Source organism: Odocoileus virginianus, chromosome 30 (assembly GCF_023699985.2).
Source record: "Odocoileus virginianus isolate 20LAN1187 ecotype Illinois chromosome 30, Ovbor_1.2, whole genome shotgun sequence".
NCBI classification, from domain to species: domain Eukaryota; kingdom Metazoa; phylum Chordata; class Mammalia; order Artiodactyla; family Cervidae; genus Odocoileus; species Odocoileus virginianus.
Genome location: NC_069703.1, coordinates 22218436 through 22235209, shown reverse-complemented (window position 1 = coordinate 22235209; position 16774 = coordinate 22218436). Strand labels below are relative to the sequence as shown.

The following is a 16774-nucleotide window of genomic DNA, read 5'->3' as shown; positions in this document are numbered from 1 at the left end:
GAAGACTCCTGAGAGTCCCTTAGACAGCAAGGACATCCAAGTAGTTCATCCTAGAGGAAATCAGTCCTGAATATTCATTGGAAGGACTGATGCTGAAGCTGAAACTCCAATACTTTAGCTACCTGATGCAAAGAATCAACTCATTTGAAGAGACCCTGATGCTGGGAAAGATTGAAGGCAGGAGGAGAAGGGGACGACAGAGGATGAGATGGTTGTATGGCATCACCAACATAATGGACATGAGTTTGAGTAGACTCCAGGAGTTGGTGATGGACAGGGAAGCCTGGTATGCTGCAGTCCATGGGGTTGCAAAGACTCAGACACAACTGAGTGACTGAACTGAACTGGGGAACTAAGATCCCACAAGCTCAGCAGTGCAACCAATATATGCGTGTGTATGTGTATGTATGCTAAGTTCATTCAGTCATGTCTGATTTTGAGATCCTCTGGATCGTAGCCCACCAGGCTCTCTGTCCACGGGATTCTCCAGGCAAGAATATTGAAATGGGTGGCCATTTCCTCCTCCAGGGAACATATATGGGCTTCCCTGGTGGCTCAGATGGGAAAGAATCTGCCTGCAACACAGGAGACACGAGTTGGATCCCTGGCTTAGGAAGATGCCCTGGAGAAGGCAATGGCTACCCACTCCCAGTATTCTTGCCTGGAGAATTCCATGGACAGAGGAGTCTGGTGGCCTATAGTCCTCAGTTATACAGACAGGCAAAAAGGAAAGAAAAACCTCCTAATTCCACTACAGAGATAAATCTGAGTAATGTATTTTTATATTTTGGAGTATTTCGTTCAAGGTACTGCCCAGTACATATGCTGGGGGTGTATACTCTATGTATATATGTATACTCTATGTAGATAGTACACCATATGTATATATGTGTACTATCATGGTCCATGGGATTTTCCAGGCAAGAATACTGGAATGGGCTGCCATTTCCTTCTCCAGGGGATCTTCCCAACACAGGGATCAAACCCGGGTCTCCTGCATTGTAGACAGACGCTTTACCGTCTGAGCCACTTGGGAAGTCCTGTATATACTATAGGTATACTATATGTATAGAGTATCTATCATCTATCTTCTAACTGTCTCATGGTAATCCATTAGATAGATGGCATAGTTTATGTAACCAATATCTCAAATTATATCCAATTATTTGAAATTACTAAGAATGCCTTGGTAAGTTTTATTACTAAACTTTTGCCAATAGACTGCATCCATTATCATGTATTTAGCATAAGCTCCCTAAAAGTGGCATTGCTGGGTCAAAGATATGACTAGTCAAGTTGCCCCCCAGAAAAGTCACATTAATTTATAGCCACATCTGTATTAGCGGCAGCTGCCTGGTTTCCCCAGCATTGAACTCCAGCTTTTAAGAAAATCTCTGTCAGTCTGAATTGTCATTGTGTCAATTTATATTTCTTTGATTACCAGCGAGATAGACCATTAAAAGTATATTTATTGGGGAATTCCCTGGCAGTCCAGTGGTTAGGTGGGGAGGGCATGGCATAAATATATATATCATGTGTGTGTGTGTGTATATATATATATATGCTATGTCTTTTGTGAATTTTTAATTGATTTGTTGGAGTTGTCTATATATTTAATGTATTAAGGTTTGTAACCCTCCTGTCATTTAGGGCATACTTTTCTCTAATTTAGTTGCTTAACTTTTAATTTAGCCTCAGAATTTTGGGTGAAAACACGTGTTTTGGGGTTTTTGTGTGTGTGTGTGAGATCTTCGTTCCCCTAGGAGGGATCAGACCTGTGCCCTGTGCGGTGGAAACACAGAGTCTTAACCATTGGATCACCAGGGAAGTCCAGAGAATGTATGTTTTTAAGAATTATTTCCAATTTCTTAATTTTGATAAATGTCAAACATATTGAAAAGTATAAATAATCGTATGATAGTATAATAAACAGCCATGGACTCAAGAACTAACATCTGCAATATGTATATATTTGGAAGTAAATTGCTGATATTATTGTACTTTAGCTCAAAATATTTGTCATTCATCTCCTAAGAGTGAGGACAGTCTCCTTCATAAGATTTTCACAACTGAGAAAACTAACAATTATTTCTTATATCATCTTCTACTCAATCCAGTCAGTGCCTTCCAGGAGGACTGTAATACCTGGTTTCATTGACTCTTGATCAAATCATGCACTTCCTTTGATTGTTATGTCTCTTCAGTATCTTTTAAATCTAGAATAGCTCCGACTTCTTCCTGATGCTGACTTACCCGTATCAAGGGCAGTGTGTAGTAGAACGTTCACACTGGGATTTGTCTTTCTTTGTATACTATTTAATTTGTTCCTCTTCCTCCTGTATTTCCCACAAGCTGAAAGCACCTCTGAAGGTCTGGTTAGGTTCTGGTTTAACAATTTTTTTTCAAGAATATGTAAAAAGGGACCATGTTTCTCCAACTATAATATCTTAACAGTCAATGGGTAAATCCATGGCTGATTCTTGCCAATGTATGGCAAACACCACTACAATATTGTAAAGTAATTAGCCTCTAACTAATAAAAATAAATGAAAAAAAAAGTCAATGGGGAATCTATTTGATGTGCAGATTCTGATTCCATAGGTCTGGGGTGGGGTCCAAAACTGCATTACTAACAAGCTCCCAGGTGGTGCTGATGTTCCAGTCCAGGGACCACACCGTGAACAGCATGGTCAAAGGTGTTGCTGTGCACTTCATTCTGCCCGGCATCAAGACATCTCAGCATGAGTGATATGAAGTTTGATCCCTTGATTATGGTGGTTATTGCCAGATATTGCCACCCTAAAGGCATCCTTCCCCTTTTACAATTAGAAATCATCTTGGAGTAATCTTTGGCCAATAGTTTGGCCACCTGATGCGAAAAACTGACTCATTGGAAAAGAACCTGATGATAGAAAAGATTGAAGGCGGGAGGAGAAGGGGATGACAGAGGATGAGATTGTTGGATGGCATCAGGGACTCAACGGACATGATTTTGAGCAAGCTCCGGGAGTTGGCAAAGGATGTGGAAGCCTGGCGTGCGCAGTCCATGGGGTCGCATAGAGTCAGACACGACTGAGTGACTGAACTGAACTGGAGTGATCCTGGGGCAATTTGAAGTCATCTCAGGGCAATTGCAGCACAGAAGTTTCCAATTATTTACCACTCTCTACTTCTCCTTTCGTGAAGGAAATGACAACCCACTCCAGTATTCTTGCCTAGAAACTTCCAAGGACAGAGGAGCCTGGTGGGCTACGGTTCATGGGATCACAAAGAGTTGGGCATGACTGAACACACACGCACTTCTCCTTTTGTAATATTATCATGTAATTACTTGTTAATATCTGTTTCCCCCAACACACACACACACACACAGTATCCGTTTCACTCACTGCTGTCCTGTGATGCCTGGTATGGAGTAGGCATGCAGTGGCTGAAAAAAGAAATGAAATTTGTGATTTCTCTTTGATAATGTATTTAGAAAGCTGTTTTTAACTTAAGCCAATTTGTATTTTTAAAAATAAGTGGACCTGATAAAATAATTCCAAATATAAACATATATAATATAATGTGTTATATTACATGGAATCAAACTTTGCATCACTCAGGCTGAGACAACTGCTCTCATCTTAAATGTCTCCCATCCAGTCTGCCATCTCTGATACCCACAGTTAGCCACAATTTCCATTTCTTGTGTACCATACAGAAGTACACAAAATTATATACATATATTTGTATCTACTTTTATATTTCTCTTTAATGGAAAACCACCATCACCATTGTTAGGAAACTTGCTTTGTTTGGTTGGCTGGTTTATCTTGGAGATCATTCTGTATCTGTAGATAGATATGGAATGGTCTATGTTGATCTATAGATAGATAGTTCCACCTCATCGTTTTTCATCACTATATAGTATTCTCTGGTACAGATACAGTGACATTTATTTAACTAGTTCCTTATTCTTGGACACTGAAGTTATTTCAAGTGCTTTGCTATTCACTTCAGTTCAGTTCAGTCACCCAGTCATGTCTGACTCTTTGTGACCCCATGGACCCCATGGAACACACCAGGCCTCCCTGTCCATCACCAACTCCCGGAGTTTACTCAAACTCATGTCCATTGAGTTGGTGATGCCTTCCAAACATCTCATCCTTTGCCATCCCCTTCTCCTCCTGCCTTCAATCTTTCCCAGCATCAGTGTCTTTTCAAATGAGTCAGCTCTTCGCATCAGGTATTACCAACAAAATTAATACCCATATGCATATAGTTATATGAATATACATTTTATCTACCACATGAATTCCTAAAAATTCAACTGCTAGATCAAAAAGTGTCTGCATTTTGAAAATATTTTTGATGGTCAAATTATTCTCCAAAGAGGTTGCACCAAATATACACTCTTGTCAGCAGTGGTGTATCCATGATTCTGTGAGTAACAAGCAAGTAGTGAGTACCTAAACCCCTCAGGCAGAGACATTTTCACAGCCGAAGTCTCCAAAGCCAGAAGTCAGGTTGCCTTCCTCCCTCCCCTCCACCCCTGCCCCAAGAGCCAACCAGCAGGAGCTCGTTGCCAAGTTCATCTCCCGTGTCACATCCATCACTTCGTCCTTCCCTCTTCACTGTCTTGGCTGCAGTTCAGGTCTTCAACCTTTGTCGTTGGAACCATGTCTGTGGTCTCCCCCTAGGGAGAGTCTTAGGTCCCTAACCAGGTAGCTCAGTGGTAAAGAATCTGTTTGCCAACATAGGAGACAAAGATGAGGGTTTGATCCCTGGGTTGGGAAGATTCCCTTGGAGCAGGAAATGGCAACCCGCTCCAGTATTCTTGCCTGGAAAATTCCATGGACAGAGGAGCCTGGCAGACTACAGTCCATTGGGTCGCAAAGAGTTGAACAGAATAGCACACACCCCTGATATAGCTTCCAGGGGGTAGCTGCCAGGTTTCTATATGACTCTCTCCTGCTCAGTGTCCCTCTGGGGCACCCCCTGCCTTGCAAGGCAAAGGCCAACCCCTTGGTCTGGCTACAGATCTGCGTTATCTCGCTCCTGCTTTCTGCATTGTCATTTCCCCTCCTTCCCCCCTTGTGTGCAATTTCGAAACTGTCACTTCCCACGCTCCCTACTGTGTCCCTTGAGGCTTTGGCTTCCTTCCCTGTTGGACCTCCCTGCACAGACCACCTTCCCCTGAACCTTGCCTCCTTCCCAAATCCTTCGCAAGGATTTCCAGGCTCCCCATTGTACCCCCAGGGGAGGTTAGGCTGTCCCCTGTGCTCCCCCCCAATGTTATCTCTTGCCCCCCCCCCTCACTTGCAGCATTTCAGGTTTGGACAACATATTCAGATGTCTGTTCTCCAACTAGGACGTGAGTTCCTTGAGAGCAGAAGGGCAGCCTAGTCATGGCATACCCCCGGGTCTTGGCACGGTGCCTGGCACCACAATCCACGTGGTTGCATTGAACTCTGTGGATGAAGAGTGTGTGTGTGTGTGTGTGTGTGTGTGTGTGTGTGTGTGTGTAAGGCTGGCTGAGGTCTCAAAGTTGGGAGCGCTGGTGACTCTGCGGTAACAGGCCCTTCAGGATGCAAATCTGGGGGGCGCGAGTGTTTGCATGGAGAGCAGGAAATAGAGCAGGACCCCGAGGAGGGCCGGGCAGGAGGCAGGCAGGGCTCGGTGTTGACCCGGCCGAGGGCTCTCGGGCTTCGGCTCAGAGTGGGACCGGAGCTCAGGGTGCTGAGCGAGGGTGCTGCGTCCTTTCCTCCCGGGTGATGGCTTCACGACGCTTTTCTACCAGGAAAAGTACTGGGGAGAGGGAAGGGGGAGGGGGCAGCATCACACACACACAGCAGAGACCTGGGGGGACACAGCAGAGTCTGGAGCGCCAGGAGGCTGAAGTCACAAGGTGAGGGGATGAGGGCCGGGAGAGGCAGAGGGTGGAGATGGGGTGGGGGGGGGTGTGGAGCAGGAGGATCGGATTTGAGAGGGGCAGATCTTCCTTCTCCCTAGTGCATGGGGGGGTTGGGGGAGGGGGGAGAAGCTACCCACCCCCAGGAGAGGGCCTCGTTCTAGGCCGGCCCTCATCCTTCCAGCCCCGGGTGCCTCGGGGAGAGGGTGGGATGTCTGCTCCCAGGCTGGGGACCGGCGGGAGAGGCCCGGCGCCGGGGAGCCCAGGCGTCGGCGAGGACAGAGAGGCCTCTAGCGGCCACCTTGGGCAGCAGGCGAGGGCGAGCCGGGAGGGCACTTCCTGCCAGGGCCCGGGGCGGCCCAGTTTCGCAAAGGAAGTTCTGCCAGGGCCGGAGGGGCGGAGGCAGGAAGTGGGCCGGAGGCTCGCGCTAGGGTGCGGCCGGCGGGTAGTGAGAGGCCGCGGCCGGGCGCGGGGGAGGGCCGCGGAGGTGAACCAGACCGAGGCCGCGACCCCACCCATCCTCCGCGGGTCCCCGGACGCCTCCGCCTGCCCACAGCGCGGTCCGGCGGCGCGGCGCTGCCAGCGACGCCTCGGCCATCGGCGCTGGGTCAACCGCGTTCCAAGTTCTTCCGTTTGGAGTTGAACTTGGCTTCCCTCTAGCTCGCCCCATTCCCCTCCACCCTCTGGGGCCTCACGGGTCCCTTCCCTCCACCACTCCGGGGCGGAGACCACACCCCTCCCGTCTCCAAATACCTTCCAGGGGCCTCTCCTAGGGTCGCGTTTCAGTTCGCCTCAGAGCTAATACTCTGTGGCGTCCTCCCGAGGCAGGCATTATTTAATCACTTCTGCAAAGAGGGCCTAGCTCCATTTTCCTGGTCAGACAACTGAGGCCAGGACCGGTAGAATTAAATAACAGTCAGATGAACTCGGGCTTCCTTGGTGCCTCAGCGGTCAAGAATCCGCCTGCGAATGCACACGATGCAAGAGACACAGGTTCGAGCCCCAGGTTGGGGGGGAGGGGAAGATCCCTGGAGAAGGAAATGGCAACCTACTCCAGTATTCTTGCCTGGGAAACCCCATGGACAGAGGAGCCTGGTGGGCTAGAGTCTACGGGGCTTCAGAAGAGTTGGAAACGAGTTAGTGACTAAACAGCAAACAGCACAGATGCACTCGGACCCATTCAAAGTTTGCACTTTCAGGCTTGACGCCCCTGGAAGAGGCAGGGCAGCCTGCCCACACCGCCCCAAGTTCCAACCTCTCACCTCTGCCTTGGGGCAGCCCAGGGCAGCCCTTCCCTCCACTACAATCCCCTTCCCTCCAAAGGGTTTGCTGAAGCAGTTGTGGCTTCACTGGACTTCCCCCCAAGTTCAACACCCCCCTTCCCCATCAATAACCACAGAGCCAGGATGGGGGGGTGAGGATCTGGTTTCTCTTTAGTTCTTATCAAACTGTGGGGTTCTCCGTTACAGAGAAGGCACTTAGATGGGAGGGTCACCCGAGTCAGACCAACTTTGTCCTCCCTCCCACCCCCAGCTCTCTGGGGGGGAGGGGGTAATGACATGTCCACCTGACATCCCCCTTGGCACTGGTATGTGGGTCCCCTTAACCGTTAGGCCTTTGGGAGAACCCAAGGCCCTGGCCTCCAGACTCAGCGTTTGGAGGAGGGATTCCAGATAAAGGACTCAGAGCTGGAAGGCAGGATGTCCTGGGAGCTGCCCCCAGCCAGCAGGGGGCAAAGCAGAGGGGCTGCAGGGGTGGGGTTGGCACAGGGGCAGGGGACAACTTGGCCAGGTTTCCTGGAGACTCCCAAACCCCATAAGGGTCCCACCTCCTACAGCTCCCCTAAAGGCACCGGTGAAGTACGGGGTGCAGGTGGGGAGGCACCGGTTAGGTGGTCTAGAGAGAGACCCACACACAAACTCCGCGGGTGGGCCAGGCACAATGCAGGGCACAGAAAAGGTGCTCAATGAATGATTTTTGAATGAATGAATGATTGGAGCAGAGAAAGTGTGAGGGACAAAGGACAGGGCCTGGGGCCCCTTGGCCAGCCTGTTTCATTCAGAAAATAGTTTAAAAAATGTAAAAATCCTTTCCCTCCTCACCCCCCTAGTTTATGGGCCCAGGAAAGGGGCGAGGGAAGGGTGTCTCTACCTGGACCCTTCTCTCTCCCCCTCCCCTAAAAGTCTATATACACATATACATATTTATATGGCACCGCAGGATATTGCCTGGGCCCCCACACGGAGCTGGGGGCACCAAGCCCCAAGGCAGAGGTGAGAGGTTGGAACTTGGGGCGGTGTGGGAAGTAGCCCTCAGCAGCTGGTGAGCCCAGAGCAGCTGGATTCTGGGGTCCCAAACAACAGACACCTGCTCCCTTCACAAGTGGAAACAGATCAACCCTCCCCACCCTAGGCAGAGGTGGGGTGAGGGCGGTCTGGAGCAGTCCCCAGGGAAGAGGTGGGGAGACTGGGTCCTTCCCCACCAGCCTAGATTGCAGCAACCTGAAGGCTGTTCCGGGCAAAGCTGACCCAGATGGTGGCCCTGGGAAAATCGAGCTGGGAAGAGGGCTCTATGCAAGGCACTTGGAGTTCACTGTTCCCAGGCTGAGGGGGGGCGTCCAAGGCAGAGGGCAGCGCAAACCCTGCCCCTCCCCCAAGCAGAACCGGAAGGGCCTGAGGGGCCCAGTTTGGCAGCAGAGAAACATGGCCGTGCAGAGAGAGAGAGGAAGGAAGGGGGAGTGGCACAGAGCCCCTGGGTCCCCCATGGAGGAGGTTCTAAGGCACTGACTCAGGGACCCAGGGGCTCATCGCCCTCCGTGCAGCCTGCTGCCCCCTCCAGAGCCTGGCCAGGCTGGTGGGGGGTGCGGGGGTGGGACGGGGAGACCCCGCTTCCCCGTGGTGCTGAGTTTTCTTAAGGCAGAGTCCGAGTGAGAGGGGTGCAGATGTGGTCAGGGGCAGGTCCGAGCCCCGTGGCGCCTCACTAGCTACCCGGCCGAGGCTGCCTGAGCACTGAGTACACGTCGTCCACACGGCTGAGCTGCTCGAAGAAGGGCAGGAGGTCATGGAGCTCCGTGTCACTCATGTTGTCGAACCAGGAGGCCACCGGTACCTGGAAGATGGGTTGTGGGGCGATGAGGGGGGTGTGGGGCGATGAGGGGGGCAGGGGGCCCTGGTCACAGAACATCCAGATCAGCCCTGAGCACCCTCACCCAGTTTCCCAGCAAGTGGCACCGATCACACAAGTCAGAGCGGACGTTTTAGGGAACCATGCTCAACCCTGCATGTTTGACCTGTCTCTTCAGTCGTGTCTGACTTTTAGGGACCCCATGGACTGTAGCCCGTGGGCCAGGCTCCTCTGTCCATGGGATTCTCCAAGCAAGAATACTGGAGTGGGTTATCATTTCCTCTCCAAAGGATCTTCCTGACCCAGGGATCCAGCCGAGTCTCTTCTGTCTCCTGCATTGGCAGGCGGGTTCTTTAGCACTAGCACCACCTGGGAAGCCCTTACCCTATTGTATACTAAGCACTTCGGACAGTTTTGGTTCTACTTAATTCTTTAAGAAAGTTATTTCTGGGATCCACTAACAATTCACAACTGTCAGGATGAAGTGGAAACTGCTCTAGTGCCCAGCAAGGGACCCAAACCCACGGCAGGCGCCTGTACATGCAGGCAGAATGGGCTGAGTAACTAATAAGAGACCTGGGGCAACTGTGGATGGACAAGGTGAGCAGACAGCAGGCAGGGGCCACTGAGGAGAAAAAAGAGGGAGGAACGGGAGGGACCAGACCCCCGCAGGGCTCCAGCCCCCATCCTGCCGGGCACTCACGGCGTTATCTGGATGGAAGACGTAGGAGGCGGGCGAGTTGTCCAGGATGAGCACGCGACGCAGGTCTCGGCCCAGTCGGCTCAGGTCCTTCACGTAGTTCCCCCGGTGGAAAACACACGACTCCCGAAACAGCCGTGCCCGGAAGGCCCCCCACTTGTCCAACAGGTCAGCTACGGGGTCTGCATACTGGGGGGCGGGAGGTGGGTCATCGGGGGCGGGGAGGGCGCCAAGAGGGACCCAGAGGCCTCTGCCCAGAGGTTGTGTGTTGGAGGCAGACAGAAAGCAGAGGTGCCCAGGGAGCCCTGCGGAGGGTGGAGGGCTCACCTTGGCCAGGCTGGCGGTGAACAGCACGCATTCGAAGAGCTCACCCATCCGTTGCAGGAACTCATCGACGTGGGGCCGCTTCAGCACGTAGACCTGGGGGGTGGGCCAGTGAGGGGACTGCTGGCCCGTGGGCCTGGGTGGGGTGGGGCAGGGTGGGGTGGCGGGGGGCTGGGCAGGAGTTAGGTGCAGGAGGCAGAGGAGCACAGAAGGGTGGCTGGTCCCAGGGCCCGTGGGCTCCACGTGGTCAGCCACCCCCACCACTGCCAGGTAAACCACCCACTGTCCCCGAAGAGGATCAAATAACCTCCGACTTCTGTCTTCAGGCCCTACCTCAGAGGGAATCACTAATTCCCACCCCTTCCTCCGCCAGGGCCTCGGCCAGATGTGGGGGCCTAGGGCAACCCCCTCACCCCAAGGCTGCAGGGCACCGGCCCCCGAGCCAAGTAATGGAGAACAGGCTGGACAGCACACAACCTATCCTGAATTACTTGAACTGGGTCCCGGGCAGGGTGGGGGCGAGGGGGCACCGAGAAAGACCCCCCACCCCACTCCCTGCAGGCCTTGGAGCTGGGCCAAGTCCCTGAGGGTCTGTGTGACCTCAGGTAAGTCTCACACCCTCTCTGGGCCTCGGACATTCCATATTTATCAAAATCCCATCTAGAGCTCTCAGGACTGGTGGGAGGAGCCTGGGGTCTGGAAGACAGATGCCATCCCTACCACCTCCCCCCCACCCCCAGCCCCTCACCTGGTGGACCACCCCATCAATCTCCACAGGAATGATGAAGTCAGCATTGTTCACTGGCTGCAGGGGGAAGAGAGCTGCTGGAGCTGGGGCAAGGCCAGCCAGGACCACCCTCCCAGGCCAGGCCAGGGTCTGTGTGACCTCAGCCAAGTCTCACACCCTCTCTGGACTTCTGACAATTCCACATTTATCAAAATCCCATCCAGGGCTCAGAGACCGGGGCCTGAGGGCTGCTGGGCGGGGGGCCCACCTTGAAGGAACTGTGCACCAGGGTCTCGTCCAGGTCGATGACCACGCAGATCTTGTCCGAGTCCTGGGCTTTGGCCTCAGGGAGCAGGTACTGGACTGGGGTCTGCTGTGGGGACAAGGGGGGAGCTGGCTGCTGCCACCTCTCTGAAGTCCCAGTCATTTCTCCTCCCCCAGCCCTCTTCCTGGAGAGCCCCAAGGATAGAGTGGAGACACCAGCTCCTTCCCAGCTTGGCCCCTGCCAACTCTGGAGCCTGGGGTAGGCTGCCTGGCTCTCTGGGCTTCACTTCCTGACCTGAGAAATCAACGCAGAGGAAAGCCTGCACTTCTGAAGGGGAAATTCAGAATCCTCAGGGCTAGGGACCCTCGGAGGCAGTCAGGGTTGGGAAGGCCTGGGAGGGTGGAGGGCTTGGTGGGAGGGGTAGGGGGGCTTCACCCTCCTCCACAGGGCCTAGCAGCACGCCATGAAGAGCCCCCTTCCCCTACACCCCCCGAAGGGCTGAATCCAGGTGCCCCCATAGCCCCTACTTGGCCAGCACGCACCTTGGGGACCGCACCATTCTCCTCCACGAGCAGGGGTGCCCCGCTGTGGGCGGGCAGGGCCTCCGCGTCATCCCGGCAGACACAGCAGAAGAGCGAGTGGAGGATGCCCCTGCTCCGGGGCTTCTGAGAGGCTGCTGACTTCTGGTCACCTAAAGCAAGGAGGCCCAAGGTGGGGGCGTGCACACTGCCTGGCCTGCAGGGCTGTGCCTACATGCCCGGCTGCCAACCCCTGGGCTGAGAGGATCTGGCCATGCTATCTTCATTGAGGGATACACACTAAGGTGGCAGCCTGACAGTCTTGGCTCCAGGCCACCCCTCTGCTCCCCACAAGTTCTTCTAATGTGGGTACAACGTCACCCACATTAGGGAGTGAGCTGGTTGGAGGCTGGGACGGGAGGTGTTTCCTCTTCCCAACAGTTTCCATCTCTGCTAGGGGAGCAGTGCATAGGGGCACCTCCTGACACGCACCGGACCTGAGCAGCCCCTGGTCAGTGGGGCCCCTACCAAAGAGGGCTGGGGCTTGGGGCTCTGGGGCCCACTCCCGCCCTCCTCCCATTCTCCGCCTCCAGAGGTCCAAAGTCCTCCCTGAAGCTGGGCCCAGACACAGGGGGCGGGGGCTTGAAGCTAGTGTCCTGCGGCCATCTACTGGCCCCTCCTCCTCCGCCCCCGCCCGGACCTCCAACCTAGATCCCGCTGAAAGACTGGCCCACACTCCACCGACCCCCTATCCAACTCCCCCCGCCCCCGACCCCGGGCGGAGCTAGGTCCCGGCCACAAGTGGACAGACCTGGAGGGACTTCCTAGTCTCAAGTCCACACCAGGACAGGGAGAGGCAGACCCCCTAGACCAGAACCATCAGTCCCGGGGCGCCCGGCCGATGCTGGCGGCATTGGCTGCGTGTATGCACAGACACGGTGCCCACCGGCTCCGGGAGCCAAGTGCGCGGTCCGATCACGCGTCTCCTGCGGGCGCGCGGGCGAGCCTTAGAAGTGGTTGTCTCTCTCCGCGCCTCCACGCGGGACGCGGAAGTTTGTGGGGAACGTGGCCCTGTCTTGGCGGGAGATCTTTCCAACCCTCCTCCGCCCGCTGTCACCTCTGCGCCCCCTCCCGCGACCCAGCCAGACCTTGGCCCGGAGGGGGCGGAGTCTCAGCTGGTGGCCTGAAGGCGCCCTCTTCAGCCCCCCGTCTCCCAGCCCCCTTGGCGCCAATGGGGGAGTAGGGGGGGGACGACTCTTGGGCCTCGCGCACACCCAGTGTGGGAAACCCGGAGGGCGCTCCGTGTTCCATCCCTGCCTCAGTTTCCCCACCTCGAGTACACCGGAGCGCCCCAAAACGCGCCAGGCCCCGCCCCGGGTCTCCAAGTCTCTGCAAGTTCAAACTCTCACCCAGCTCCCCCTCCGGTTGGAAGCTTCGGGTCCCGCCACGGCGGGAGCCCTGGGCGGCTGCGGCAACTGTCGCCCCCGAGAGGGTCCCGGCCCCCTCCTCTTTGCGGCGCCCGGTCTAAGCGCCCTCTGCGCGCCCCAGTACCTTTGCTCCGTAGCGGGCTCCGCGCTTCCTCCTTGCTGATCTGAGTAATGACGGCCGAGCTGTCCATGGGGCCGGGCGCGCTCCGCTCCGGCCGGACTCTGGCCCGGGAGCCCGGCCTCCCCCCCGGCTCGGGCCGGAATCGGGGCGCGGGGGGGAGGGGAGGGGTGGGAGGGAGGGATCCCCGCGAGCTTCGGAGGGGAGGGGAGCCAGGTTCTAAGGGGGAGGGGGAGGGAGGGGGCGCGGAGGAAACTTTGTTACAACATGGAGTTTCCTCCCCGCGAGGCGGATGCAAACATGGAACCCGGGCGCCGTTTCAAGGCTCCCCCTTAAAAGGGCAACGGCTTCAGCGTGACCTGGACTCGGCCGGGGCTTTCATCACTTGAGGGGCCGGCGCTGCTCGGCGGGCAGGGAGGCGGGCCCGGCCGGGTTCCTGCCGCGCTCCCGGGGGCGCCGCCTCCTTTCCCGCCGCCCGCCCGCCCGCCAGCCAGCCCGCCAGCGAGGCCAAGCCTCTGCGGCTGCGTGGCAAGGCCAACACCCCGGCCCACGGTTCTCCGCGCAGAGCGGCCCGGGACCAGGGCCCGCCCGGGGCGCCCGTGCCCGGGAGTGCCCCGAGGCAGCGCGACTCCACCTCTGAACATTCCAAAGGTCGGGGACTGGCAGCTTCTCGGTCTTCTCATCAGGGAAATAGGGATAACACCATCTGGTCTGAAAAGTGGGTCTTCTCTCCGGTAGTCGCAGGGGAAGTCGTGAATGTGCAAAGCCTCTGCTGCACCTCCAAACGACTATGCTGAGCCACACAATTAGGTCCCTAACCGGACCGTGACCTACCCGCAGTCTCGGGCCCTTTTCCCTAAACCCGGAGCTGTAGGGCGCAGAAATTCCAGCTGTCTGCCCCAGGGTGCCCCTTGCCGACCTCTCCTCACCGGGCGCCCGGCCACGTCCACTCCCCATGCCCACTCCAGCCATCCGGCTTTCTCGCCTGAAGCCAAGGGCCTCCACGCCTCAGGGCTTTTATACGTGCCGTTCCTTCTGCCTGAGTGCGCTTCCTACTCCTTCGCACAGCCAAATTCCACCGACCTCGAAGAAATGAAACCCTCCTTTTTCCCAGGCCCCCTCCTCTGCTTCCCACCCGCCGGCCCCTCTGTAACTGCTGGGGAGGGGACATCAGGCCGCGGCCCCACACAGTGGGACTCGCCGGACCGTGGGGACCACGGACATCCACCGGCACACCCGTTCCACTCGGGTCCGTGCAGACTCTCCCCGGGCACGGGGCCCGCGTTTCCACGCGGATTCTTCGCGAGCAAAACTCCCGTGTGTTGCGCGGTGAGGTTTACGGGCGGGGTTTGTTTGGTCTCTTTTTTTTTTCCCCTTGTCTATGAAGTTCTTTCTACTTGTTATTACTGTTTTGTGTTCACATCTTAAAAATATTAATAACGCCAAGCCTTGATAAACACGCCCCAGCACTTCCTTCCCCCGCCGGGCGGGGCGGGGCGGGCGCGTCGGGTCCCGTCCGGCCGCCGGGTGCGAGCGCGGCGCGCTTTCTCCCGGCCGGGCGGAGGGGGCGCCCGGGAAGGAGAGGCCCGGCGTGGGCGGCGGGTCGCGAGCTGAGCTGGCTCCAAGGCGCGTCCGCTTCGGGCCTGGGGTCCAGGGCGGGGTGGGGAGGTGGTCAGGGGCTGTGGATCCACTAGACAACACGACTCGCCCTCTGCTTTTAGTCACAATTATCGCCAACGTGCTGTGAGCACTTAGGTCTGAGTCCGGCTGTGACTGCGCCCTTCATCTCATTTAACGACTCCTTTAAAAATCCGTTTTACAGATAAAGAAACTGAGTCCCGACTAGTGAGCGATTCGGTCCGCCCTGCGGCAGGGACTGAGGTGGGATTCCGGCCGTCGGGCGGAGCCCCCTCCCCTACGGTCCGGCCCCGGGGAGGCGCCTCGACTTTATCTCCGGATGCCCAGCCGTGCTGACCCCAAAAGGAAATGGGCGGCGAAGGGCTGAACGAACCCCTGGCCTCGTCTCTAGTCTGAGCAGCTCGCCTTCCTTCCCCGCCCCCGCCCCGAGGCTGGAGCCTGGAGCCTGGCCGGCTGTCCCTTCGACGGTCAGAGGAGCGGGGATAGGGCGGGCTGGACCGCGCGCCCCCCCCCCACCCCGCCCCAGCCCGCCCAGTAGCTATTCCCTTCACCTTCGGCCCCTAAGACACACCCCTATCGTCCCCTCCAAGACTTCGAGGTTGTTGACGCCTCCCAGGAGACCTGCCCTACCCCGCTTACTCCGCCCCAACACCCCCCCCCCCCATCCCCCGGTTTGGGGGCTCGCCAAGGTGCCCTTTCCGCCCGGGCAGGGTGGATGCAGACTGAGTCCCGACACCTGGGCAATGCGGGCTCTAAGGGGTCTGTGGGGACTGAGTTGCCGGTGGAAGCGTTCTGGAGGGTGGGGCGGGTTCTTCGGGTTTCCCCAGGAAAGGAAACACACACCCAGCTGCTGACTCCCTACCCTCTCTGATACAGCAGCTGGGGGTCGCTGTGCAGTTTATTTTTATGTTTCGTTGGTTTGCACTCCAGGAGAAATCAAGTCATGGGGACTGTGAGCCGAGAAACACTAGGACTCAGTCAGGCTCGGTCTGGCAACTCGGGACATCATCCAGCATCTCAGCTTCCCCCTCTGACAGCTGGGGTCCCACCCGGGCAAAGTGGGCAGGCTGAGAGAAAGACAGGAAGCCCTGCTCCAAGACCCCAGGCACACCTGGTGTACCACAGGGCAGGGTGGATGCGGAGTGAGTCGGGGGTCTGGGGGTGTGTAGTGATAAGAGTTGTGGGTGGAAGCTTTTGGGGAGAGTTAAGGTGTCAGGCCACTCCTAGCTGGAGGATTCTCTAGTTAGATCTGAACACGGCGGTGGGGGGTGAGGGGGGTAGGCTGGGAGGACCAGGGCTACTGGGAAAGGGGCAGCCTTTTGGGTAGGGAGGGGTCGGGGCAGGGAAACGACTGGCCTTGGCCTGACCTCATGGCTAACCTCTTACCCAGGCCCAGGGCCACCCCTCAGCTGGCCCTTTGGTCCCCTCCCTCTTCCTTTCCCCCCAAGTTCTAAGTTCCAAGCTTGACTGCTCATGTGACCAGGCCTGTTTCTCTGGGGAACTCCCAACAAGGCTGTGTCTCTAGCTTTTGCACACACCTATACACAACCCCAACTCCTGGCATGCTCACCTCCCCCTTGAGAGTTCCCCCTCCATCTATTCAGTTTTCAAAATACTGTCTAGTACTTGATTTTCTCTGGACCTTGCCTCAATTTTTGCAGGTGTGCTGACACTGTTGCCGGTTTGTTGTGGTGTACTTACCGCCCAACTCCGCCAGGTAGTCTATTTAGACACTGTGCCTCCCTCCCCCATGTCCAGCACAGGCCTGGTGCCCAACTAATGCCTAGAGAATTGTTTAAAGATGTGGACAAGGGGTACAGCTGGGGGCACCTCCGGGAAGTAGGGAAGAGGGTCTCCCTTTTCTTGGCTACCTGGCCCCCATTCATCCCCTCTTCCAGTTCCCGTGGGCCCCATCTTCTCCAGGGCCAAGCCAGGAGAAGAGGATTGGGCAGCTTTCTAGTCCGGGTATCTCCCCACCGTTGTGTAGGGTGAGCCAGACCTGTCCCATCCCAGTCCTCTTAGAGGGCCCCACTTGTTTTGT

General features: G+C 56.2%; 1 protein-coding gene across 2 annotated transcripts; it reads right to left on the bottom strand.

Moving 5' to 3' along the window:
• Window positions 1-7300: 7300 nt before the first annotated feature.
• On the bottom strand, window positions 7301-13183 carry CTDSP1 (CTD small phosphatase 1). Of its 2 annotated transcripts, none has more exons than XM_020904726.2 (7): window positions 13102-13183; window positions 11575-11723; window positions 11036-11140; window positions 10789-10845; window positions 10044-10136; window positions 9720-9905; window positions 7301-9001 (listed from the first exon to the last, which is right to left on the bottom strand). In XM_020904726.2, exons 1-7 carry the CDS (start codon window positions 13166-13168, stop codon window positions 8873-8875), a joined length of 786 nt encoding a protein of 261 aa, XP_020760385.1. In that variant the 5' UTR covers window positions 13169-13183; the 3' UTR covers window positions 7301-8872. The 2 variants fall into 2 exon arrangements, with proteins under 2 accessions (XP_020760385.1, XP_020760386.1); XM_020904727.2 differs by having other exon boundaries at window positions 11036-11137.
• Between the last annotated feature and the right edge of the window lie 3591 nt (window positions 13184-16774).

Coding starts and splice junctions, on each gene's coding strand:
- CTDSP1 (XM_020904726.2), bottom strand. CDS start 13,168: ATGGACAGCTCGGCCGTCATTACTCAGATCAGCAAGGAGGAAGCGCGG. Junction 11,141..11,574: donor AGAATGGTGCGGTCCCCAAG/GTGCGTGCTGGC, acceptor TTGTCCCCACAG/CAGACCCCAGTCCAGTACCT. Junction 9,002..9,719: donor TCTTCCATCCAGATAACGCC/GTGAGTGCCCGG, acceptor CCCATCTTCCAG/GTACCGGTGGCCTCCTGGTT.